The sequence below is a fragment of the Cyclopterus lumpus genome, chromosome 18 (genome assembly GCF_009769545.1).
Source record: "Cyclopterus lumpus isolate fCycLum1 chromosome 18, fCycLum1.pri, whole genome shotgun sequence".
Taxonomy (NCBI): Eukaryota; Metazoa; Chordata; class Actinopteri; order Perciformes; family Cyclopteridae; genus Cyclopterus; species Cyclopterus lumpus.
In genome coordinates this window covers 3,349,234-3,376,569 of record NC_046983.1, presented here as the reverse complement: position 1 = coordinate 3,376,569, position 27,336 = coordinate 3,349,234, and the positions used below count along the sequence as shown (strand labels likewise).

At 47.3% G+C, this 27,336-nt stretch overlaps 1 protein-coding gene across 5 annotated transcripts in view; it reads right to left on the bottom strand.

The window, feature by feature from the left end:
* Positions 1 to 27,336, bottom strand: part of si:ch211-200p22.4 (phosphatidylinositol-binding clathrin assembly protein) — a 57,902-nt gene that overhangs the window by 11,667 nt on the left and 18,899 nt on the right. For 3 of the 5 annotated variants that reach the window (XR_004611408.1, XM_034556811.1, XM_034556814.1), the window contains exons 3-16: positions 22,430 to 22,505; positions 22,169 to 22,271; positions 21,965 to 22,058; positions 21,271 to 21,382; positions 20,980 to 21,086; positions 19,700 to 19,741; positions 16,703 to 16,788; positions 16,492 to 16,615; positions 14,288 to 14,427; positions 8,784 to 8,884; positions 6,900 to 7,004; positions 3,547 to 3,687; positions 3,239 to 3,269; positions 2,749 to 2,896 (exon numbers count right to left, since the gene is read on the bottom strand). Coding sequence is in view for 4 of the 5 variants with exons in the window: in XM_034556811.1 (XP_034412702.1) it covers positions 2,749 to 2,896; positions 3,239 to 3,269; positions 3,547 to 3,687; positions 6,900 to 7,004; positions 8,784 to 8,884; positions 14,288 to 14,427; positions 16,492 to 16,615; positions 16,703 to 16,788; positions 19,700 to 19,741; positions 20,980 to 21,086; positions 21,271 to 21,382; positions 21,965 to 22,058; positions 22,169 to 22,271; positions 22,430 to 22,505 (1,410 nt within the window). In the remaining variant the exon portion in view is untranslated. The remainder of the gene's footprint in view (positions 1 to 2,748; positions 2,897 to 3,238; positions 3,270 to 3,546; positions 3,688 to 6,899; positions 7,005 to 8,783; positions 8,885 to 14,287; positions 14,428 to 16,491; positions 16,616 to 16,702; positions 16,789 to 19,699; positions 19,742 to 20,979; positions 21,087 to 21,270; positions 21,383 to 21,964; positions 22,059 to 22,168; positions 22,272 to 22,429; positions 22,506 to 27,336) is intronic. The other 2 variants (XM_034556813.1, XM_034556815.1) reach the window with 2 other exon arrangements.

The window sequence follows — 27,336 nt, the reverse complement described above, 5'->3', positions numbered from 1 at the left end:
TTTCGATGCTATTGAGCTGTTCTATTAATATTCTCCCCCATAAGATGTACGTTTGTCTTGTACCAAGATGGAAAAATACATCTTAGACTCCTCTGGTTGTATAGAAGTCTATGCTTCATGTGTTAAAGCTGCATTCTCTCTCCTGACCACCAGGGGGCGACTCCTCTGGTTGTATAGAAGTATATGCTTCATGTGTTAAAGCTGCATTCTCTACTGACCACCAGGGGGCGAATCCTCTGGTTGTATAGAAGTCTATGCTTCATGTGTTAAAGCTGCATTCTCTCTCCTGACCACCAGGGGGCGACTCCTCTGGTTGTATAGAAGTCTATGTTCCATGTGTTAAAGCTGCATTCTCTCTCCTGACCACCAGGGGGCGACTCCTCTGGTTGTATAGAAGTCTATGCTTCATGTGTTAAAGCTGCATTCTCTCTCCTGACCACCAGGGGGCGACTCCTCTGGTTGTATAGAAGTCTATGCTTCATGTGTTAAAGCTGCATTCTCTCTCCTGACCACCAGGGGGCGACTCCTCTGGTTGTATAGAAGTCTATGCTTCATGTGTTAAAGATGCATTCTCTCTCCTGACCACCAGGGGGCGACTCCTCTGGTTGTATACAAGTATATGCTTCATGTGTTAAAGCTGCATTCTCTCTCCTGACCACCAGGGTGCGACTCCTCTGGTTGTATAGAAGTCTATGCTTCATGTGTTAAAGCTGCATTCTCTCTCCTGACCACCAGGGGGCGACTCCTCTGGTTGTATAGAAGTCTATATAAATGACTCTACTTCTCTTGATTTATTCCCTCAGTAAACATTGTAAACATTAGTTTTTGGTCTCAATCTCTAGTTTCAAGTCTTCTTCAATACAGCGTGATGTTCACTTAGTAAATTATGGTCATTTAGAGTCAAACAGACCATAATGCAGGGATTTTAGCTCCACTCTCTTAAAAAAAACAACAACAACATGACGACGGCCAAAGTGTGGAGCTCGAGGCTTCCAAACTGTAGTCCACAAACCAGTGACCACATCCACTTCTTGTACACAGATGGTTGATTTAGTTGAGAGGGTTACATGTGGAAGACGGTTCTCCAAAGAACACCAGATAGAAAGAAAGAAAGAAAGAAAGAAAGAAAGAGAGGCGACAGATAATAGAGGGAGACGTGAAAGCACATCATAGGAGGCATTAACTAAACAGGGATAAGTACTTACATAACTAGTATAGAACATTCCATTCTGCATCAGGACGCAACAAGGAAAAGAGACAGAAGACAGAGAGAAGGATGGAGAGAGAGAGGAGAGGATGAGAGAAAGTGACAAGATGATGAAAGAGGGAAGCAAAAATAAGGTACCAAGTGAAGGTGGGAGAAAGAAAAAGAAACAGGAAGAAGAAAGAAAAAGACGTGAGAAAGAGACAGAAAGTCGGAGGGTAAAACAAACAAACATGAGAACCGCAACGTGAGCAAAGAAGAACACGAGGGGGTCAGAGGTCAAAGGCAGAGTGGCGAAAACAGGACGAGCAGATGACGACGCACAAAGACACACACGCGATAAAACCAGCGAAGAGGGGAAGGAAGAGGAGAGGATGACGAGGCAAAAAAAAAAAAAAAAAAGCATGAAGAGGAACGGGAAGGAGAGAGAGAGAGAGAGAGAGAAATAGATATGTGGAGGGGAAAAGGGAGAAAGAGAGGAAGCGGAGGGTTAGTGACAGTTTGTCCTCGTCAGCCAGAAACGGCTGTCCGAAGATCAGGAGGACAATCAGGACCAGCCAAGATCAGCACACACACACACACAGAAACACACACACACACACACACACAGAAACACACACACACACACACACACACACAGAAACACACACACAGAAACACACACAGAAACACACACACAAGCAGCTATATACACAGAACCAACTCAATACACTCACAGCAACACTTCCATCTCCAGACGGAACATAGACGTGCACAACATTCACGTGCACAACATTCACGTGCACGACATTCACGTGCACACAGTTTGAGATCATGTCATTTTTTTTCCCCCCCCGCCAGGTGTCTGCAAGTATTAAAAAAACATGCCTGTTCTGTGCCGCCACACTGATGAAGTCATAGTTTAGCTATGCTAAGCTAAGCTAAGCTAAGCTAAACGAAGACAGGAAACGGTCCACAATGTAACCGCTTGACAAATCATGGGACTGTTGTTGATATATTTTGGTGTTTGTTTGGGTTAAACAGACGTTACATGTTAAGCTAGCTGTTTCAGGTGTTCGTGCTAAGCTAACCCGTCGTTGGCTGTAGCCCCGTGTTTTATGGACAGAGAGAGTTATTGATCTCCGCGTCAAGAAGGCGAACGCGTGTATTTCCCACAAACTACGCCTTCAAGTCAAAAAACGTATTAAAACAGCGTAAACAATTAATTGTTAAGCCGATTAATTTTCCAGGACTTACAGACACCTCGACTGACTAAGTACAATTATCGTCTATTACAACTTGGCTCCCACTTTAGTAGTTTAGGCTTTCATTTCTGAGATCTTGGACTCGCACACCAAAACCATCTAGATCGACAGCTGAGAGGAAGAATCTGGAACTGTCCCTTTAAACCCTGTTTCTTGATTTTAGCAATTAACGTGGTTCGGGAAAGGGAAAAAAAACCATGAAAAATATGATCCAAGTTGTAATAAACTGGTTTCTCTGCGCCGCACGACGCAAACAAGTCTTTGATGTCGTGCGGTCTTCGTGCGGTCGGGCCTCCTTACCACGTGTTGTACAGGCATGGGCTGCGGGGCCATGGGCGCCGGGCCCCACTGAGTGGTCGACATGGTCTTGTTCTGCCAGTTGTGGCCCCCCGTCAGCTTCTTCTCGCCCTGCTGGTTCCACTGCATCTCTGGCCTGAAGAGGGACGAGCAGCGCAACCACAAAACAACAACACGGCGTCATCCTCACTTTACAATCCGTCACATCGGTTCAGGTGAAACCCCCCTTGAGGCGCCTCGAGATCTCTAAAGAACACAACAAAAGGCCGCTTGCCTTTAACGCTCTACACATGCACTTCATCACAAACACGAGGAGTGAAAGGAGACTTAACACTCCGTAATAGATTAGATTTTGACTTTTAGTAGCGCGCGTTATACGACGGAAGGTAGGGAGGCCGGGAACAGTCGAGTGAAGTATTACGGGAAAGCGGATTCAATTCGTCGGCGCGTAAATCCTCATTGAAAGCCGCGGTCACAACTCAGAGACACTTACTTCTTGGCTGGGGCGCCGCCAAACTGCAGATCTGGAGAAAAAAGAAACAGTTGAAAAAGAGAGTAAATGTTCATCCCTCCATCTTCGCTCTCCGGTCAATTCAGAGAGAATCATTCTGTGTGTCTTTATATAACAAGTGTGCGTCCTTGTATCTGCATAGCACCATCAATATGAAGTTATACATGAAGAAATATGGTGCGAGCGTGCGTATGAATACATTCAAGGCCGGGGCCTTTCAAGCATCCAATTACATAAATGCCTCCCTCGCCACCTTCTCGCTACGCGTGCGCATGCATCTGGACACTCACTGCCCACGAGGTTTGCCAGAGAGGAGTCGAGGTCGTTGGCTAGCAGCTTCCCTCCGTGATGGATGGCCATTTGAGGGGGAGGGAGAGGAGCGGCGTGCGCGGGCATCGTGGGCTTCAGCAGGTCTCCGAGAGCATCGAAACCTGACGGGGGGAAACAGACTCTCGCATGTAAACGAAAAAAAAACACACATTTTATGAGAAGATCGGCTGGTAACGACATCATATTAGACAGAGCAGGCGTTAGCACACCACACGGCCACAGAGAGGAAAGCATGGAGTAGAAGTAGAAACATTCAGCAGATTATTGAGGGTTATGATGAGGAAGATTCACACAAAAAAAGACCTTAAAAAGCACAATGAAACTGGAAGAAATTATTAGCTACAGTGGCGATGCTCATAAAACTATGTTTAATGTATAATGTTTCATGTGTAATCACTGGAAACTCAGCGGGTTCTCTTCACAGAGTCCGCCATGTTTCTACCGTAGCCCAGAAGGGACAAACCAACCATCGAGAGGGCCTTTTTTATTGTCGTCGTCGTTGCGTTCTTTCGATACCTGCAGGCCACCGTAGTTCTCTTCACTGGCCCTTTAAATACATTTTCCCCGGAATCTAAATGAGAGCCGACTCCCAACTTTCTGCCTAATTCTTTATTTTATTTTTCCCCTTCGCATTTCCGATCCGAGGAGATCGTCCTCCCGTTAATGAATTCGTCGCGCTCCATTTCCAGCGCTCACCTGCACGGGGGAAGAGCTTCCCGTTTGAAGACCTGCTCGACCGAGACTCCGCTCCGTTATTAGTGTCGCGCTGCAGCCTCCGACATGCATGTGTGTGTGTGTGTGTGTGTGTGTGTGTGTGTGTGTGTGTTAGAGAGACTGTGTGAACTTGCCGGCAGGTGCAAATGACAATTAGTAATTTCCTGTGTTGGTGTTGCGGATATGTCTAAGTGCCTATATATATATATATATATATATATATATATATATATGTATGTGTGTGTGCGTGTGTGTGTGTGTGTGTGTGTAAGTGCCTGTTAACAACTCCCCATGTAAGCACTCATCCAGCTAATGGCTCAGTTGGTGTGTGTGTGTGAAGTGGAGAGAAAAGTGGTAGAAAAGAACAAAAACAAAAAAAAGGGAAACATGAAAAACGCTGTTTTCCCGTAATTTGACGTGTTGTCGTCTCCTCACTTTATTCGGGTTTAAAAAAAAAAAAAAAAAAAAAAAGTGGCAGACATGAAACGAAAGGCGACGTCTGTAAAAACCTGCAGAAACACGGAGGAGGAGGACAAGAAAAAGAGGCAACAACAAACAAAAAAAGAGAGAAAGGAGGGAGGAATAATAACATTGGGTTAGGAAGCGCTGCTCTGACAGCGATGCTGACGCCAGAGATTCAGAAAACACTTTTCCTGCTCGCTTAGCAGATGAGAAAAGGAGGAGAGGAGCATACAGAGACAGAAAAGTAAAAAAAGAAGTTTAATTCTCTCTCCCGTTATTATCGTCCGCGTGATAAAACACTTTGTGGGGGATTCTTAAACCACCGTGTCAGTAAAGCCCACTGAATTAAAAACAGGAGGGGAAGAGGAGATGAAAGGAGGAGAAGAGGAGATGAGCTCTCTCGGGGGATCACAAACCACAGAGAAGAGGAGGAGGAGGAGGACGAGGAGGAGGAGAGACATCAGGGAGGCGATGAAGCGATGCGCTGTATTGAACCGAGGGGATAACGCTATCCGTGTTAGCTTCAGGTGTTTCAGCAACGGATTTGACAGTCAATAGTATTTAAGATCAAAGGGAAGCGAGTGAATCCATGTCGGGGGTTCAATTCCCCCCCGAAAAAGATCTGTTACTTACAAACTAGAGAACGAGAATACTGACGACGGAAGCGGTGACGCAACGCGAAGACGTGTCACGCGCACCGGGCACCGCCCTGAACAAATGAAAAAGCCTGAAAGAGGAAAGGAGGCGAGGAGGAGGCGAGAAGGAGGAAGGAGGAGAGCAGATGGAAAAGGAGTTGGCCTGGGTGATTCTTGCTTTGTGAAGTGTGATGGGGGGAACGATGAGGAAGGAGAGAGAGAGAGAGACGCAGGCAGATGGGATGAAGCAAAATGACAGACGGTTACAACAAACACTGACATGTAAAAAGACACATGTGGACGGTGGGGAGACACACACACACACACACACACGCACACACGCGCACACACACACACACACACACACAGGGTTTGTTGTGAGATGCTGCCAGTTGCCCAGATGGTTGATGGGTATTCGTGGCGGCAGCTTCAACCAGAGCTCTATTAATAGAAGGAAGTTAGAACCACGAGCCTCCAACTAGCAGACGAGTTCAGAAGGGTTAAAAGATTTTTAAAAAGCGAGCCAGACAAATCCGCACTAAAAAAAACAATCTGTAAAAGGGGGAAAACTAAAAACGCTTGAAGAAAGCCACGACTCGGCTGTGCAAACGCAACTATTGCCATGAAAATATTAATTTTTCTGCCAGAAAATGAAATGAAAATCTGCTTCAATAGTCCATTTGTTCTCAGATCTTTCCAGCTGTGTAATTAGTGATGTGCTCTGTGTGTGATGTGTGTGTGTGTGTGTGTGTGTGTATAAAAACAGCTGGCTGGTCATTCCTTGCAAATTTCCAGGAGCGCTAATTAATTAATGGGCAGCGTGGATGTGAAAGAAAGAAAAATAAAAGAAACATTTTTTTAACAACGTTTTCCACTGAAAAGGACCAATTCTGGCAAAAATATTCAAAATGTTTTGTAAGCCAAAACGGATTTACAGGAAATAACTGTAAACCATCGCTTTGCTGTTTTTTTTTTTAGAATCCCGTTATGACCGATAATACGGCAACTTAAAAAAAAAAAAAGACTTAAAAAGGCACTCAACCAATTTAGAAAGAAGTAAAAAGGAAGATTTACGGAGGGACATTCAAGAGTTCAGGATCAGTTAACCTTTTAGTTCAATGTGTAATCTTTAAAACAAAAAAAGGCCCTAAAGTGGGCGGGGCCCTAAAGTGGGCGGGGCTCCGGCGGATACAAATTTCCATGCACCAATGTTAATTTAGCGGTATCCAAATCAAAACCTGATCACAGTGGGGTTTTTTTTTCGTTATCTTGATTAGCTCTGAATTTAAAGAGAACTGATCCCTCGTCTCTGGGATTAGGGGTCACCGTCATGACGGTGTTAGAGATGTAAGAGCTCAAACAGGCTACAGAGCTAGCAAAGCCACCAACACCCACCCGAGTCACCGGTCAGCTGGTCAGAGGGGTTAGTTCAAGGCTACGCCGGTGCTGCCGAGCAGAGTCAAAAGGTTGTTTTAGTTTGTTTTTTTTAGAGCTGGTTTTACCGGCTGCAGGTTGTGGGCCGTTGTTACTTGGCGCGGCGGCCTTATTCCCGAACACGGCATCGAAATCTGCAGCCATGGTCTGCTGCTGAGGCCGGTTCTCCAATCCTGAGGGAATGCAGTTAGACGTGGAGGATGTTTTAAAAAGATGCACCAGACGACTGTCGGGGCGATCCGACACAGATTTTTAAAAAGATAGAAACATCAGATTTTGGAAAACCGTGGCTATTCCGGCACCTTCTCCGCTCGGCTAATCCAATTAGATTAAAAAAAAGGACGTGGATGCTGCAGTCTCTCCGGCGTGCTGCCATTGTTGTTGGTAACTTGGGATTCGGTGTAGGCTGTCGGGAATGTCGGGCTTTCAGAGGGGGAACTAAGCCTGTGCACGAGAAAATCCACCGATGCACCTTTTGTGTTTTTTTGTCTCCATCCCTGTTGGGGATTAAGGGCTCGAAGCCTCGGAGAGCCGGCGTCTTTGTGGAGTCCACGAAAACCAGAATACACGTGGAAAAACGGTCTATTGTCGCACGTAACCTTTCAGGAAACAGGACGCCGACCGCGTTTACAGGCACACTCGTATACCACTATTAATACGACCACAGTCATCTCGTTATGGATCATGTGAGCAGTGTTTTCCTTTTAAATTAGACCTTTTTCTGAATTATTTCAGATTAAATTGTACGTATGGAAAAGGAATTTAAGTTATTCAAAGTAGCTGTCGGACGTACGACAGACACGGGTGTGTTTATATACTGCTGCATGTTAAAAAAAGGTATTCCTTTATTTAACAGCGCAGTAGGAATATAAAGAAGGCAAAAAACCTGGAACATCTTGTGCATGCAGACGTATAGTCAGAGATTCATAAAGATGATCTAGAATCGATAGCATGCGGCCGGTTAGCCTAGCTTAGCACAAAGACTGGAAATGGTGGGGAAACAACTATAACATAAGACCAGCGCGTATGAAACGTCTTAATTAGTGAGCTTTTGAAGAGCTGCTTAGCTGCTTCAGGCTAACCGCTTCCCCTCGTTTCCAGTCTTTGTGCTAAGCTAGGCTAACCTGCTGCTGTCTGTGGCTTCACGCAGCTCGTCTAAATCTCTTATTTACCATTCCTTTAAAAAAACATCAGCGTTCCCGACGTTTACAGCCGGTGGCGTTTACTGGAGCGAGTCCTTTGTGTTGTTGTTTTTTTTTTTGAGAGGAGCACAGGGGGATCGTTATCTCCTGCGTCAGAGCCGCTGATAGCGTAACGGAGCCGACACTTCAGCTAAGAAGCAGCTCCGGCTCTGAAGTCGGGCCAAAACTCTTTATATAAACGGCTTCGGCTTAATCCTCTGTCATAAATCCTGTAATGCTCTGCGCTCACAGGCTCATCTTTGTGCTACTTTTCTGATGCGCTGATTTTGGGCTGAAATGTAAACTTCTATTATAAAAGCAGGAGCAGGGGGGCGGGGGGGGGGGATATATATATACACACACACACACAATACAGCAAAGCTAATATGTGGAAGTCGATGCCGTTGCTCAGCACTTCTGCCGGTTGGATCTCGAGCTGCTCACAGGAGCCATTATCGCTCACTGGTGTGAACACCGGCGTTTAAATGTTGCGTCTACGCGACGCGCCGGCCGGGTCACGCAACATTAGTTTCTGGAGGAAAGGAGGGTGATGGGAGGATGGATGGATCACATTAAAAAAAAAAGACAGATGGATGGGCAGAAATAGGGGGATGACTGGCCGGAGGGAGAAAATACCCAGAATGCAAAAAAAAGAAACGCTCACATAAATTGATCAGTGTGTGTGTGTGTGTGCATGGAAGTAGGTGTCTTAGTAGGTGTCTTTTTGCATGTGTGTGTGTGTGTGTGTGTGTGTGTGTGTGTGTAACTCACCTCCCCAGGCACTGTTGGCGGTGGAGATTGAAGGATTGCTCTGCACAGCGGGGATGAAGGCCGGCTGAAGATCAAACAGGTCGCTGTTCAGATTGGGCACGCTGAGAGAGAGAGAGAGAGAGAGAGAGAGAGAGAGAGAGAGAGAGAGAGAGAGAGAGAGAGAGAGAGAGAGAGAGAGAGAGAGAGAGAGAGAGAGAGAGAGAGAGAGAAAAGCGAAGTGTTCAGCCAGAAGAGGAAGAGAAACAGAACAGGGGGGGGGGGGGGGCATTAATATTGAATCAACAGCAGCTAAGGAGCTCCAGTCTCCACTAAAAGATGAACCTCGCTCTCTGAAGGCTGTAAAGAACCTCCGCGGGGCAATAAACCGTCTGAGTAGAAGCTGGGTTCTGATTATCGGAGAACAAATGGGAAGCTGGGTTCTGATTATCGGAGAACAAACGGTCTCCTTGTTGCCGGAGTGACACCACGGTCTGTTTCGATGGGGCAGAAACCTAAAAACGGCTAAACTATTATATTATTAAATGATTTAATGACAAACAAATGCATTGGATACCGTTCATGATTGTGCAATAGCCGTTCAATGTGTTTACATTACTCTCTGGTGCAGCTACTCTATTGTTAAGAGCATCGTGGTACATTGTTGTACAATGTGGTACATTGTTGCACATTGTTGTTCAGTATGGTACATTGTGGTACATTGTTGCACAGTATGGTACATTGTTGCACATTGTTGTACAGTGTGGTACATTGTTGCACATTGTTGTTCAGTATGGTACATTGTTGTACATTGTTGTTCAGTATGGTACATTGTTGTACATTGTTGTACAGTGTGGTACATTGTTGCACATTGTTGTTCAGTATGGTACATTGTTGTACACCGTGGTACATTGTGGTACATTGTTGCACAGTATGGTACATTGTTGCACATTGTTGTACAGTGTGGTACATTGTTGCAGATTGTTGTTCAGTATGGTACATTGTTGCACATTGTTGTTCAGTATGGTACATTGTTGTACACCGTGGTACATTGTGGTACATTGTTGTTCAGTATGGTACATTGTTGTACACCGTGGTACATTGTGGTACATTGTTGTACATTGTGGTACATTGTTGCACATTGTTGTACACCGTGGTACATTGTTGTACAGTATGGTACATTGTTGCACATTGTTGTACAGTGTTGTACATTGTTGCACATTGTTGTTTAGTATGGTACATTGTGGTACATTGTGGTACATTGTTGTACAGTGTGGTACATTCTTGCAAACTGTGGTACATTGTGGTACATTGTTGCACAGTATGGTACATTGTTGTACAGTGTGGTACATTGTTGCACAGTATGGTACATTGTTGTACATTGTTGCAAACTCTGGTACATTGTGGTACATTGTTGTACATTGTGGTACATTGTTGCAAACTGTGGTACATTGTGGTACATTGTTGCACAGTATGGTACATTGTTGCACAGTGTCACCGCTGCATGCCGAGCTGTTCGTAAAGTTTATTTGACTTTATTAAACTTATGACGTGTCCCCGGCCATGTCCGAGTAAAAGCAACCAAAGAGGGCTTTTATGGACCTGCAGTTAATTGAGTTATTCAATATTTCACCATATAATGAAGATGCATTCCAATCTCTCTTCATTACGGAGCTCATCATTATGCAGAGTTTCCCAATGTCATTGGCTCAGTGGACTAAACGCAGATCAAAAGGCTTTCACAGCATTAATGTGCAGGTACTCATGACATCATGCTCCTCAAATTACATTGCTACTGAAGTCTGGTTCAACTATCCTGATAACTGAAGTCTGGTTCAACTACCCTGATTACTGAAGTCTGGTTCAACTATCCTGATAACTGAAGTCTGGTTCAACTACCCTGATTACTGAAGTCTGGTTCAACTAGTGAGCTCCTCCTATGAATCGCCACCTTAACGTGGTGGAGGAGTTTGAGTGGCTCAGTGATCCTGGGAGCTATGTTGTCCGGGGCGTCAGCCCCTGGTAGGGTCTCCTAAGGCAAACAGGTCTCGGGGGAGAGCCCAGACTAAGAGCGGTTCAACAAACCCTGATGATAAGCAGCCCACGGATTGTAGCCACCTTGCCCGGACAAGGGAAACCGGGGCACCCTCCCGGAGCCAGACCCAGGAGGGGAGCTCGTCGGCGAGCGTCTGGTGGCCGGGCTTTCGCCCATGGGGCCCGGTCGGGCTCAGCCCGAAAGAACAACATGGAGCAGCTGTCACCCTGTGGACCCACCACCCGCAGGGAGAATTATCGGGGTCGGGTGCTATGTAGACCGGGCGGCGGGCCAGGCGGGAGACCTGGGCGGGCCGATCGCCGGCAGCATAGACTAGCTCTAGGGACGTGGAACGTCACCTCACTAGCGGGGAAAGAGCCGGAGCTGGTGCAGGAGGTGGAGCGGTACCAGCTAGATATAGTTGGGCTCACCTCCACGCACAGCATGGGCTCTGGAACCAAGCTCCTGGAGAAGGGTTGGACTTTGTCCTTTTCTGGAGTTGCCCAGGGTGAGAGGCGCCGGGCGGGAGTGGGGATACTCACGAGCCCCCGGCTGAGCGCCGCTGTGTTGGAGTTTTCCCCGGGGAACGAGAGGGTCGCCTCCCTGCGCCTACGGGTTGCGGGGAGTAAGGCTCTGACTGTTGTTTGTGCTTATGCACCGAACAGCATTTCGGAGTATCCGGCCTTCTTGGAGTCGGTGGGAGGGGTCCTGGAAAGGGCGCCGCCTGCCGACTCCATAGTTCTCCTGGGAGACTTCAACGCTCACGTGGGCAATGACAGAGAAACCTGGCGGGGCGTGATTGGGAGGAACGGCTTGCCCGATCTGAACCCGAATGGTGTTTTGTTGTTGGACTTCTGTGCTAGCCACAGTTTGTCCATAACAAACACCATGTTCGAACATAAGGTGGCTCATAAGTGTACCTGGTACCAGAACACCTTAGGCCGGAGATCAATGATCGACTTTGTAATCGTATCATCTGATCTGCGGCCGTATGTCTTGGACACTCGGGTGAAGAGAGGAGCAGAGCTGTCAACTGATCACCACCTGGTGGTGAGTTGGATCAGATGGCGGGGGACTCGGCTAGAGAGACCTGGCAAGCCCAAACGTGTAGTGAGGGTGAACTGGGAACGTCTGGCAGAGGATCCTGTCCGGGAGGTCTTCAACTCCCACCTCCGGAAGAACTTCTCACAAATCCCGAGGGAGGCTGGGGACATGGAATCCGAGTGGACCTTGTTCAAAGCCTCTATTGTGGACGCGGCTGCTCGGGGCTGTGGCCGGAAGGTCATCGGTGCCTGTCGTGGCGGCAACCCTAGAACCCGGTGGTGGACACCGGGGGTGAGGGTAGCCGTCAAACTGAAGAAGGAGGCCTTTCGGGCCTGGCTGGCCCAGGGGTCTCCTGAAGCAGCTGACGGGTACCGGCGGGCCAAAAGGGCTGCAGCGACGATGGTCGCGGAGGCTAAAACTCGGGCATGGGAGGAGTTCGGGGAGGCCATGGAGAAGGACTTTCGGTTGGCCTCAAGGAAGTTCTGGCAAACCATCCGACGGCTCAGGAAGGGAAAGCAGGGTCTACCCCAGGCTGTTCTCAGCAGGGGGGGGGAACTGCTGACCCGGACTGGGGACATCGTCGGGCGGTGGAAAGAGCACTTTGAGGAACTCCTAAACCCGGCCAACATGTCCCCCGGAGAGGGGGCAGCGCCGGAAGACTTTGGGGTGGATTCACCCATATCCCTGGCAGAGGTCGCTAAGGTAGTCAAAAAGCTCCTTGGTGGCAAGGCGCCAGGGGTGGATGAGATCCGCCCTGAGATGCTGAAAGCGCTGGACATTGTTGGGCTGTCTTGGTTGACACGCCTTTTCAGTGTCGCATGGGGGTCGGGAACAGTGCCCATGGACTGGCAGACCGGGGTGGTGGTTCCCATCTTCAAGAAGGGGGACCGGAGAGTGTGCTCGAACTATCGTGGTATCACACTGCTCAGCCTCCCGGGAAAAGCTTATGCCAGGGTGCTGGAGAGGAGGCTCCGACCGCTTGTCGAACCTCAGATTCAGGACGAACAGTGCGGATTCCGTCCCGGTCGTGGAACAGTGGACCAGCTCTTTACCCTCGCAAGATTACTGGAGGGGTCCTGGGAGTTTGCCCAACCAGTTTACATGTGCTTGTAGACCTGGAGAAGGCTTTCGACCGGGTCCCTCGGGGGTTTTTGTGGGGGGTGCTGCGGGAGTATGGGGTGCCGGACCCGTTGGCACGGGCCATCCGGTCTCTGTATGCCTGCAGTAGGAGCTGTGTTCGTCTCCTCGGTAGTAAGTCAGACATGTTCCCGGTGGGTGTTGGCCTCCGCCAGGGCTGCCCTTTATCACCGGTCCTGTTCGTGACCTTCATGGACAGGATATCTAGGCGCAGCCAGGGGCGGAGAGGATCCGGTTCGGGAGTCTCGGGATCGCCTCTCTGCTGTTTGCGGATGATGTGGTCCTGTTTGCCTCCTCGGACCGTGACCTCCAGCATTCACTGGGGCGTTTTGCAGCCGAGTGCGAAGCGGCAGGGATGAGAGTTAGCACCTCCAAATCTGAGGCCATGGTGCTCTGCCGGAAACCGGCGGATTGCTCCCTCCAGGTGGGGGCAAACTGCCTACCCCAAGCGAAGGAGTTCAAGTATCTCGGGGTCTTGTTCACGAGTGAGGGTAAGGTGGAGCGGGAGATCGATAGGCGGATCGGTGCGGCTGCAGCAGTAAAACAGGCGCTGTACCGGTCCGTCTTAGTGAAGAGGGAGCTGAGCCGGAAGGCAAAGCTCTCCATTTACTGGTCGGTCTACGTTCCAACCCTCACCTATGGTCACGAACTCTGGGTCGTGACCGAAAGAACGAGATCTCGGATACAAGCGGCCGAAATGAGCTTCCTCCGTAGGGTGGCCGGGCTCAGCCTTAGAGATAGGGTAAGGAGCTCGGACATCAGGGGGGAGCTCGGAGTCGAGTCGCTGCTCCTTCGTGTCGAAAGGAGTCAGCTGAGGTGGTTCGGGCATCTAGTCAGGATGCCTCCTGGACGCCTCCCATTAGAGGTTTTCCGGGCACGTCCAACTGGTAGGAGGCCCCGGGGAAGACCGAGGACACGCTGGAGGGATTATATCTCCCGGCTGGCCTTGGAACGCCTCGGGATCCCCCAGAATGAGCTGGAAAGTGCTGCGGGTGAGAGGGAAGCCTGGGTCGGCCTGCTGAACCTGCTGCCACCGCGACCCGACCCCGGATAAGCGGGTGATAATGGATGGATGGATGGATGGATGGTTCAACTATCCTGATTACTGAAGTCTGGTTCAACTATCCTGATTACTGAAGTCTGGTTTAACTATCCTGATTACTGAAGTCTGGTTTAACTATCCTGATTACTGAAGTCTGGTTCAACTATCCTGATTATTGAAGTCTGGTTCAACTATCCTGATTACTGAAGTCTGGAACCAGGTGTGTGTGTGTGTGTGTGTGTGTGTGTGTGTGTGTGTGTGTGTGTGTACCTGTTGGCAGACAGCGTGGAGGTGAACATCTCTGGGCTTTGTGTGATGTGGTTGTTGTTGTTGACGGCGCCGCCTATCGACTGGCTGCTGGGGGAGGCAGAGGGAGGAGTCTGCATGCCCATCTCCTTCAGGCGCAGGTCCTGGAACACACACACACACACACACACACACACACACACACACACACACACACACACACACACACACAATGTAATCATGAAAACAATGGTTACACAGTCACTTCCCATTGGAAATGAATAGGACTTGTTTCCAGTAAACTCTACATGATACATGACAAACACAAGTGCATACGCCCTTTTCAAGGTGTGCTGTCCTCCTGGAGCTTCCTGTGTTTAGAGCCCTACTCAAGCATCTCAAAACAATGTCTCCTCATTATGAGGACAGGCAGAATATATATATATATATATATATATATATATATATATATATATATATATATATATATATATATATATATTTATTTATTTCTCCAGCTGCTTTTACTTCCTGTTGGATCTCATTGCGTTTGAGGCTGCAATGGTAACAATCTCTCCACAGGGATCAATGCATGCGTGGCTCATCACGGGGGGAGCGTGCTCCAGTATAAACAAAAAAAATGAATACGTAGACAAGGAAAGATATTTACAGTGGAACAAAAAGCGCTTAGTTTGTTCATTGAGACGTGGGACACCCAAACTTTGGGTATGGGGGTGACCCCCGATGGGCTTCACAACCCCGTCCACTTCTTAAACTCGGAGCAGATCAATGAACAGCAGCTCCCGGTGCACCAGCCTCCGCCGGCCCCCCGAGAGTCTTCTTCATTTGTATTCTGACAGCGCGGCGAGGAACAAATGGGAGCTGATGTTATCGTTTGGGTTGAGGCCCCAGCAGGACAGTAGCCGTGTGTGTGTGTGTGTGTGTGTGTGTGTGTGTGTGTGTGTGTGTGTGTCTCGACTCCAGAGCCCGGACAGCTGGACTGGAGTATCTGGACGACCCCCGCTGACCCCCGGCTCACTTTTATCACCCCCTCCTCCTTTCAAAACCCAAAAGGTAATCAGTGGACGTTGGCAGAACCGGGGGCGACCAAGGGCACGGAGCAAACAGCGTGCTAAAAATCCAATCAACCCGCACACACACACACACGGATCCGACAACACACACACACACACAGCTGTAAGGCAGGACCCCCCCCCCCCGGGGGCCCGTAGACGTCAACACATTTCACACTTGACTTTCCATCGCTCGGCTCTCCGCTGAGCCTCCCCGGCCTTTATCCTCAACTGGAGTTCGGCCAACAGCAAAGTTGCCGGGCAATCTATCAGCAACGGCAATTTGTCAGGTTCTCAGTTTGTTCTGCGGTTGCTGCAGATTTTTTTTTTTTTTAAATGGAATCGCGGCTCCGCCGGCCGCAGTTACACGTTCACGCTTTTATCTTCAAATGATCCGAGGTGCACGCGCACATTCGAGCCCGGAAGCTTCTCTACTTTCTAAAAGTTATTGGAAGGTTTAATTATGGAACGGGTTCACAAATTAGTTTGACGTCTAGTTCTGTTCGAGCAACATCGGGGATTTTGTGTATCCAGACAAATAATGTCAATTTAACACTAAAATTACAAGAAATAAACGTACGTATTTACGTATTAAAAAGACAGGTCTTTATACTATTATCAACATTGTTGTGTCGTGACACAAATGAGACATTTTACTTTGGTAACTCTGTAAATGTACACGCAGTGCAAACAGAAAGAAAAGAAGAATAAAACATACATACAAACATATAGATATAATAATGTATCCACATGCAAATAGCAGCTGCATATGGGCACGAAATCTAAAATGTAACGTCAATATGTTAATTTCCAATTGTTCCTTGTTTGGTTTTTCTTTCACGTGGAACTTCAGTATTAAGTTCAGAAAAAGCGGAGAAAAAAAACAACTTATTTTCTGAGCTTTTGTAGCGCAAATAAAAAATTTAAAAACTTGTATTACTCCTTTCAACCTTGACAACAGCCACTCCTTCCGTTCTGACCTTTCACAATAAAAGCCTGAGACTTATACAAGTAACTAGACCCCAGACAGTACTGCAACTGTCGTAACTTCACATGCCGCTGGTATTAACAGCTTTGATGTGAGATATTTGACATGTAGGTGTCGCTATATATTAGTCACGGCCCTGGTGTATGAAGACCTGAGGAGGGCGTTACCTTCAGAGCCTGCAGCCGGGCCTGCTCCTCCTCCAGGGCCTGCTGCTTCTCCTTCTCGTCCATGCGGCTGAAGGACATGCCGGTGGTGGACAGAGTCGAGACGGCGCTGGACAAGGTGGACGCTCTGCAAAAGAGGCATTTTAACTTCTTTTTTTTTTTTACATTTACTTGTATGCATCTTTAAAAACGTGTACATGGTGTCTACGTCTACCTGGTGTCTGCGTTCAGCTCCTTGGTCTTCTTGCCCTCCAGAGAGGCCAGGTGCTGCTCCAACGCCTCCAGGAGGCTGCTGGGGGCCTGAGACAGAGCGCAAGACATGGAGGTGAGGAGGAGGGGGAGAGACCCACTTCTGGAGAATCCACACACACACACACACACACGGGAAGGTAACAGAGTGCATCAGGCTCCAAGAATAGCCATGGCAACATGCAGCAAAACACTCAAACTGTAAGCGGGACACTCAAAGGAGAGAGAGAGAGAGAGAGAGAGAGAGAGAGAGAGAGAACAAAAGAGGAGGTGGAAACAAAAAACAAAAAGGGCAGGAGGAAAGAAGGCGGTTCGGTTCGGCCTCTCGAGTGTCTCTATAGTTTGTCCAAGTCTCCGCCCCCTTTATTCCACAAGAGGATCGACATTAAAACTCCATGTTTTTTTGTTGTTGTTCGAGCGAGGCCGAGAGCCTCTGAAAATGCTCGTTTGTGGAGGCAGCTGCATTAAAAAACGTGAGCTCATCCGCTTCAGGAGCACGACTTGGCGATCGGGTTACCACCTTCGTGGGATTGTTGCTACGGCGACCACGGGGAAAACAAAAAACAACTAATTCAGCTGCGAAAATTCACCTTTCACGACGACTTCGGTGCTCGTTAAAACGGGAGGAGGGAGGAGAAGAAGAAGAAGAAAAGAGGGCGAGACAGCTGCATTATTAAATGGCTTTTATTTAACACGCGGGGAGAAGAAATAGTTCAGCTGGCTTTTGGCTGAGCAGGAGGAGAATAGTCTGCCTCTCCATCCGCAAGAATGTGAAGTGTGCTGTCGGCTGGGCAAAACGTGCACGTGTACGTTTTTGGGCTTCTTGACCAACTGTTGCCCGGCTGTGAAAGAAACAGCGAACTCGCAGGAGAGAAGGAGATAGTCAGCGCACACACACACACACACACACACACACACACACACACACCAGGGTCTCCTCATCTCTTTCTTTGACACATTGTGAGCGAGACTTTTAGCTAAAAGACATTTTAAAGATGTAGAATCTTCTATTCTTTAACAACGATTACGCGATGACGCTCGAGTTCGCTCTCCATTAAAAAGCACCGCCGTGCATGTTGCAACGATTGTTGTGCGTGACGGATGTGAAATAAACAAAAACACCCGAGCAGAAGGGAAAATAAATAAATAAAAATTAAAATAAATAAATGAACAAAACCCCGGGTGCAGGGATGCTCTCATGCGGATGGAGACGGGCGGAGAGGTGAAGCCTCATGTTTTACATTCATGAGGTTCAACGGCCTTTTTATAGCTCAGTATGTGTGTGTGTGTGTGTGTTTGAGAGCTACAAGCAAACCACCTGAGGCCTACACACACACACACACACACACACACACACACACACACACACATTGTCCTCGGCACCAAAACAAGAGCATGCCTGAGAGTGTGTGAGGTGTACACACACTCACGTACAGGGTGTTCATGCAGGAGGGGAGGAGGGTAAGCAGTACAGTATGCAACCCACCACCTACAATGTATGATCCTTTTGTTTTCTGCCACAGGCGGGGGGGGAGGGGGGGGGGGGGGAAGAGAAACGTCCATTTAGCTTTAACTTTTACGAGTCCGACACCCACACAGTAACATTCCACATGCTGTTGACTTCCAGCGTTACACTCCGACTCCTCTGGCCACGGTTCACCGAGGTGGTGGAAAGTTACAGTTAAGAGCCGCCGGTGGAGATTTACACAGCGATGTGGCAAAGTAGCCGTAGTCCAGGAAACCGGCCAGCTAACCAGGGCTGTAACTGAGGATTATTTTCACTGCTGATGAATGTGCCAGTTTTATTTTAGCAAGTATTAAACTCTGGTGTGTGTGTGTGTGTTGGGGGGGGGGGGGGGGGGGGGTTGAATGTTGAAGCCCAGCGGAGACGATGAAGAAGAAACTATTAAATGTGAAGGCCAACGTGCACTTTTCTTCTTTTTTTTAAACTTATAAAGCATAATTCTAGTTTTAAAAAGTTTTGCATCTGCTCTAAGAAAAACAACTGTATTCAATTATCAAAAAAAAACCTAAAAATATTCACTTGACATTGAGAGAAAATAGAAAGCAAACCTCCCTTTTGATAAAGCAACTTTTTAAAAAAGCATTGTGATCTGAATATCTTAAACAAGACGTCAGCGAGGGCTTCAGGATAGTGTGGCCGACATTTTACATATCGAACGACAATAATCGTTAGTTACAGCCTTATTGCGTAATCATTGCATAAGTTCCACAGTAAACCAGGCAGCTTGTAGTCGTAATACTTCACCCACAAAGAGAGACAGTGCTTCCTCAAAGAATTCAAGGTATCACGGCGATGTTTGAGATATACAAATGGTCATTTTGTGGGTGAAGTATTGCTAGAAGCTGAACTGTAAATGGCTGATTATTAATATATATATATATATATATATATATATATATATATATCCTCCCATGAACCATTGAAATGATTCCTTTGAATTCACAACAACAAGATGTATAAAAAAGCCTTTATCCTTGACGAATAAAAAAGAGAAATGTAGCTTATTCCCTTGTGGCGATGCCAGTTGTTTTCAATCGTCATTATTTTTGTAATTATTATTTTTTTGTAGATCCAAGGTCTGGGCTCAGGGTTTCAAACCCGCGTGACGAGACCCGCAGGAGGCCTGCCGATGGTGCGGTGGGTAAGCGGGTCAACTTAACGTACCTCAGCCTGCCGTTGGATCTATAATGAGCGATGGGAAGTGGAAGAGAAAGCAGGACAGTCAATCAAACCAAAAGGGGAGTCGCCTAAGATCGGGTGGTTTGAAATAATAAAAGATGGAGTGTGTGGAGAGTGAGGCGGAGTGAGGCGGAGTGAGTGAACACGAGTTAAGAGGGGGAACACACGGGGGAGGAAAAGCCAGAAGAAGAGGAAAAAAAAAGGAGCGAGGATCAGAAATCGAAAAAAGGTGAAGAGGAAGGTGAGATGTATACTGACCTGTGAGAGATCTGGGATGTCACCCTGATCTATTCCAACTTGCTGTCGTCAAAAGAACAAACAAACCAACACAAATAAATAATAAATAAATTAAATTTTTTTTTAAAAAAGGGAGAAAGGTAGGTGGGATAAAATGAAGAAGAAGAGCAGCAAAAAAAACAAAAAGAAATGAGAACAAAAAAAACAGGGGAATCATTACTTCATGCAGTGGCAGTGTCAACATAAACGACAACAGAAATAAACAAGGAAAAGTTGTTGTTGTTTTTTTTCAGACATCCGGATTGGCCGAGGAGCCGACCAATCCTCACAGTGGATGACGATGATGATTGGACGAGGGGGCAAATGTGTCTGACCAATGAGGGAAGGCGACTGATGATTAATGCTGCGACAACACCAACACATTTATTTAAAAAATAAATACAAAATGTATTTGTGTGTGTGTGTGTGTGTGGTGTCAGATAAAGAACAAGCTGAAGGCCGAGCGTAGCAGCTACGTTCACATGCTAAACCTCCGGCTAACGGACAGAATATACACACAGTCAGCTCCTCCTCGGAGTGACTAAAGGCGGACGGCTTCGTCTGGCTACTCGTTTACATTCATGGCAATAGATTCAAATGTTTGAGACGTGAAAGTATGCTTTAATTAAGCTCTATTGTTTTGTCTGTGAAAGAACACACATTATTTTTCCAGGGCGCTCCTTAAAATCTAATTACAAAAAGACAAAGAGGGAATCGTTTGGGATCGTTCATTAACGTTGAGAATGTGAACCCCCCCGATGAGGGAGACGGGAGCCGATTGTCCCCGTTTCAAGTGGAAGAAAGAGAGAGGGAGAGAAGGAGGGAGAGAGAAGGAGGGATGATCTGTGGGCACTGGGCGAAGGAGAGCCTCACGAGCATCCATCTTTGTCAGGAGGAGCGAGAGAGGAGAGGATTAGACGGAGTGTGGGGAGCAGAGCCAACGGAGCGCCAAACCACATCCTCCATCTTGGGCTTATTTTGGGTCTATACATCTACTGTATACACACACACACACAGACATGTGTGTGTGTGTGTGTGTGTGTGTGTGTGGCTGCACCTGCAAATGTGGTTGCAGTGAGGGGAGCCACACCCATCAGAGGAGTGTGTCAATCGTGTGTACGTAGACCCGTTTAGGGCACGTGGTGGGGACGCGAATCAGGGAGAAAAGGTGCGAATTTTACTAAATCGACGCAAGTAAAAACGTATCCGTTGACGTGCGTTTGCATATGCGCGTGTGCGTGTGCGTGTGTGTGTGTCTATACCTCCGCCACTTTGAGGAACTCTGACAGCTTCGTCATCCTGTAAAGAAATTTCTTGTAGATGTCCAGAGCGTCCTTGCACTGGGTCTTCTTCATGTCGAAGTATTTCTCTACAGAAACGGAGAAGGAGAAAGGAAAGGAGGAAGGAAGGAAGGGAGGAAGAATCAGTGCATGATTGATCGTGACAAAAGGAAGCAGCTACATGACAGCATGTCAAAACCTACTCCTGCTGCTATGAAACCACATTGTGTGTGTGTGTGTGTGTGTGTGTGTGTGTGTGTGTGTGTGTAATACCCAATAGGTTGATGACTCCTTCATTGTAAGCAGCAAACAACCTTATGGAGTCTTTGAAGAGCAGCATGAAGGCCGAGTTTATCACTCCGTTGGTCAGCTCATTAGGGTTAGCCTGAGAGAGGGAGAGGGGGATGGAGGTAGAGAGGGGAGTAGAGAGAGAGAGACAGGGAAGTAGAGAGAGAGAGATGAGGTAGACAAAGCAGGTCAAAGAGACATCTCTATCACATCTTTCTAACCACCTCTCTCCCTCTCCCCTCACAATTTAGTTTAGTTTAGTTTTTTTAGGTGGTAAATGATCCATCCGTGTGTCTCTTTGAAGCTCTCCTCCTCCTCCTCCTCCTCCTCCCCATGACGTGCTTCTTATACTCCATCAATAAAAGAGGCGTCACACTTTGCAAACTGTTTTCTATTTACATTTGGATTGGAAAGTGAATCGACCACAACTTTGACAAGTATGCAACACACACACACACACACACACACACACACACACACACACACACACACACACACACACACACACACACACACACACACACACACACACACACACACACACACACACACACACACACACACACACACACACACACACACACACACACACACACACACACACACACACACACACACACACACACACACACACACACACACACACACACACACACACACACACACACACACACAGTACCTGGAAATCCAGCAGCGCGTCCAGCTGGTTCTGAATGATGGGCAGAGTCTTGATGAGCTTCTCCGTGTTCATGGAGCGCATCACGCCATCGATCCTGGCGAAGCGCGAACACACGAAAAGACAAACGATTGGAGAGCGAGATTATTGTCGTGCAAAAGTTCGATGTGTGTGTGTGTGTGTGTGTGTGTGCGTGTCCTCCCCTACCCCCTCTTCATCTTGGTGAAATCCACCGCCACCAGCCTGTAGGACATGGCCTTCTCGTTCAGATAGCGGCTGTATCGTCTGATGAAGGTCGACATGTCGTAACCTGGGGAGAGAGGAAGAGGAGGAGGAGGAAGAGGAGGAGGAGGAGGAGGCATTTTGTTGTGTGGCGTCTTTTTTTGGGAGGCATTTCCTGCCCGTCTGCTTTCATTAAAAAGACTAAATAAAAACAGTGGTGGAGCTCATAGTGCCTTGCATAGTTACCTTGCAGCGCTCCCTTATCCAGGAAGTTGTTGAGGTTAAACAGAGTGTTTCTGGAGGCCAGGTACTGGATGAGACGCTGAGGAAGAACAAAAAAAAAACGTCATTAACGACGTTAAACTATCAGGTTCTTTACTTTTAGTGTGTTTGTAACCGTGAGGGTTGCCGGTTTGAGGCCGGTCTTCGGTTTAAATGGCGTCGTGCCGACGGCTAATGACGAGGATTGATACATGTAGGTTCAGAGGTCAGAGGAAGATTCAGTTTCTTTGTGGTTATATATACACACACACACACACACAAGCGGGGAGGAAGAATTAACCCATGTCTTCCTCCTGCCACTCAACCTCAGCCCCGCCCCCCACAGTTATTTATTAAGACTCCTTTATAGTCGCACACGCAGACCGCAAAAATGATTACGCAATAAACCCCTTGAAAATGTTAATGAGATCAAATCTGGTTTCGGTATTTCGGCGGTCGCCATCTTGGCTTTTTGAAACCAGAAGTGACGCAACAGGGAGGAGCTTAAGAACAACGTGACTTTAAATAAGACCACAACGTTACAATTAACTTTCGTGAAGGGAGGAGACGAAAATGGACAACGCCGCGGTAGCGACCTGTCAATCACCTGGTAGCCCCGCCCTAAAGCATCCCCTGCTTTATGGTCTGTTTGACTCTAAATGACCATAATTTACTAAATGAACATCACGCTGTATTGAAGAAGACTTGAAACTAGAGATTGAGACCAAAAACTAATGTTTACAATGTTTACTGAGGGAATAAATCAAGAGAAGTAGAGTCATTTATATAGACTTCTATACAACCAGAGGAGTCGCCCCCTGGTGGTCAGGAGAGAGAATGCAGCTTTAACACATGAAACATAGACTTCTATACAACCATAGGAGTCGCCCCCTGGTGGTCAGTAGAGAATGCAGCTTTAACACATGAAGCATAGACTTCTATACAACCAGAGGAGTCGCCCCCTGGTGGTCAGGAGAGAGAATGCAGCTTTAACACATGAAGCATAGACTTCTATACAACCATAGGAGTCGCCCCCTGGTGGTCAGTAGAGAATGCAGCTTTAACACATGAAGCATAGACTTCTATACAACCAGAGGAGTCGCCCCCTGGTGGTCAGGAGAGAGAATGCAGCTTTAACACATGAAGCATAGACTTCTATACAACCAGAGGAGTCGCCCCCTGGTGGTCAGGAGAGAGAATGCAGCTTTAACACATGAAGCATAGACTTCTATACAACCAGAGGAGTCGCCCCCTGGTGGTCAGGAGAGAGAATGCAGCTTTAACACATGAAGCATAGACTTCTATACAACCAGAGGAGTCGCCCCCTGGTGGTCAGGAGAGAGAATGCAGCTTTAACACATGAAGCATAGACTTCTATACAACCATAGGAGTCGCCCCCTGGTGGTCAGTAGAGAATGCAGCTTTAACACATGAAGCATAGACTTCTATACAACCAGAGGAGTCGCCCCCTGGTGGTCAGAAGAGAGAATGCAGCTTCAAGACACTTTGGCTTCACTTGTCAGATCTGGAAGTCGCCGCTTTATTAACATCTGTATCCTTTGAACTGTCGGACTTCAAAGACCGTGGGTGACGGATAATAACTGTATCGTGTACAGAACGTGGAAAGAAAGAACTGAACAAGCACATCTGCACCGAGTCAGACGGTGCCAACTTCTGACAGATGGTGTGTGCAAAGGTTACGAAACGGGTTGGCTTGCATTATTACTCAAAGGATGCTACCCTGCTTTCAATTGCTGTATTAAAAACCTACTGAATTGCAGTTGTGTTTATTTATTACAATTCTGTCCGTTCGTAATTCAGATTTTATTGCCGTTATATATAACAGAGATGGCAGAAGCGTTATCCTAAATCTATAAGTGGCAAAACTGTAATTCTCCATCTGCCACTAATTACTGCCAGACACACTCCAGCTAATCCGTTTGGCCTCTAAATCTGTGTTTGCCTTAATTATCTTTCAGTTACTATATCTTCTTAATGATTTCCATATTCATCTGCAACATCAATGCAACCAGAAGATGTTTCCATTGAAAAATAGAGTTAAAACCTGAAGGTTTGCTATGGAGGTAGTCAGAATTGCTTTCTGCATACTAATTACTGAATAGGAAATAATATTCCCAGAAACATCGTTGCCTAGCCGAATCGTTGGGAGACTTTCCGGACTCTTAACCGTGAGTCTCTCTCTTAGGACCAGACTCAAACTCTCTTTGGGTCCCTTGGGTTGAGTGCAGTGGAAGAAGTCTTGACCACCAGCCATAGTTTTTGGGCCTCAGGCTCCCCAAAAGCATCTCGACGTTAAAAAGGCCGTCCAATAGAATTAAAATGATCTGAGATTTGCCAGTTTGCCAATTCCCCGATCTGGCAGAGAACCAGCCCTCACTGGCTGGTTGGAGAATGTGTGTGTGTGTGTGTGTGTGAGTGTGTGCACGCATTTATGAGCTCAAATATGCTTGCGGGCATGTTGGACTCAGCAGAACTGACACGTTTCCAAGGGCTCTGGGACTGTTTAGAAAAAGGCATAAGGAATTTAATTTGGTTCTCGTCTTTTTTGTGTGTGTGTGTGTGTGTGTGTGTGTGTGTGTGTGTGTGTGTGTGTGTGTGCTCTCGCTGTGGGAACAAAAAACGTTACTCGTGCCGTCCGTCACTCCCCTCCTTCCCCAAAAATGCCCCAAAAAGGCCAGCATTCATTTAAAGACTTCATTTAACGTCGAGGTGGTAAAAAGGTTCCATTGGCGACAAATGGCAGAAGTCCCGTGGATTTGAATGTGCGGCGATGTTCAAGAAAGACCACCCGACGGCAAATAACGGGAACCGCCAACCGGACACGAGTGTTAAAACAAACGCTGTGGACAAAGCCAGCGTACGCACGTGTGAGAAGAAACTGGAGATGGCGTGTCGTCCCGTACGGGGGATGCCAATGCGTCTCCGTCGCTTCTATTTAGAGGCGTCCACTCACAGGGTGACCCGACTGGCTTCGGCAAGAGAGTGATTGACAGATGTTTTATCCAATCACCTGCCATGCCACGGTTTCCAACGGCGGCTTCGCCGATGCTTCTGTGGAACAAACTATTTTGCATTCCCTCGGACGGCGTAAGAGATGATGAGAGTCTCGATGTCTACGAGTTCAACTTTTAGGCTAACAAAAAGAAGAGATTGCAGATTGAGAACTACGTGATGATTTTAACAATAAACCCAGACACTTAAGACTCAGATGGTCACATAGAACTAGAGAGAGAGAGAGAGAAAAGGGGCTAGACAGCAAGAGGAGCAGCTCAGACTCCGTAAGCTCCTTCTCTGCTTCATCTCTGTGCCGGCTGCTCTCTCCCTCATCAAAAGCCCAATCTGACGTCTCTCCCTCAGACGACTCGGCGGCTGGGAGAACCCACGCAAAAAAAACTGCATGGATATAGTTATAAAAAAGGGGAGAAAATCTACAGAAGCCCTGGATTTATTTTGGCGAAGACGACTCTCCCGAGAAAGAAAAGAAAGAAAAAAAAAAGATGCTGGCTATTCGCTGCCCCTTTCATCCTGAACATCGCTATACATAGCTCCGAGCCTCCAGCTTCCACCAGGCGTTCTCTCTCTCACCCTCTTTTTTTCTGCACCTCCTCTCTCTCTCTCTCCTTCCACGTCTTTCTCTCAAAAGTGCACAAGTTGGTGGTTTCCCTAGTAACCGAACACCACGGCCTCAGCGCTGACCTGAAGTGGTTTTCTTTTCTTTTTCTTTCACATCGCGTAGTCACGTTGTGTTGAGGAGAAGCCGAGGTTGGAGCTCTGTGGAGCGTCGCTGCATTTTGAAAACTAAATGAGCGCTTAAACACTGCTGTGTTTATTACATTGGAACAGATTGCTAGGCCTCTTCTTTCTCAATCACACAGGCATGCTAAAATAAGTTAAGTTACACTGTATGACCAAAAGAAACCATTTATTTTTAATGGTTCAACCTACCTTGGCCTTTTGTTCCCAAAGAGCAGTCTAGCATTGGTGGGGTTAAATATCTACTTGCCACCAGGGGGCGACTCCTCTGGTTGTGTAGAAGTCTATGCTTCATGTGTAAAAGCTGCATTCTCTCTCCTGACCACCAGGGGGCAACTCCTCTGGTTGTATAGAAGTCTATGCTTCATGTGTTAAAGCTGAATTCTCTCTCCTGACCACCAGGGGGCGACTCCTCTGGTTGTATAGATTTCTATGCTTCATGTGTTAAAGCTGCATTCTCTCTCCTGACCACCAGGGGGCGACTCCTCTGGTTGTATAGAAGTCTATGCTTCATGTGTTAAAGCTGAATTCTCTCTCCTGACCACCAGGGGGCGACTCCTCTGGTTGTATAGATTTCTATGCTTCATGTGTTAAAGCTGCATTCTCTCTCCTGACCACCAGGGGGCGACTCCTCTGGTTGTATAGAAGTCTATATAAATGACTCTACTTCTCTTGATTTATTCCCTCAGTAAACATTGTAAACATGAGTTTATGGTCTCAATCTCTAGTTTCAAGTCTTCTTCAATACAGCATAATTTAGAGTAAAACAGACCATAACGCAGGGGATGCTTTAGGGGCGGGGCTTAATTGTGATTGACAGGTCACTACCGCGACTAGAACGGTGTCCTGCATCTCGAAGTCGCCACTCCGCGTTCCAAAATGGTCACTTCTGCTCAACGGTTTCCAACAAGCGTGATGCAAGTGGAATGGCTAGTTGAAAGTCTGGGTAGATGCCATCGGGGGTTGCCGTGACTACCGTCATTTACTAGAAAGTGCGACATTATAATTCCGACGCGCCTCATTCTTCTCCCCGAAAGGAAGTAAAGAATGGGAACTCAAGGCTGACGCAGACGTGCGCTCTGAACTCACTGACTTTAGATCCTTTTCAGCTCTCTCTC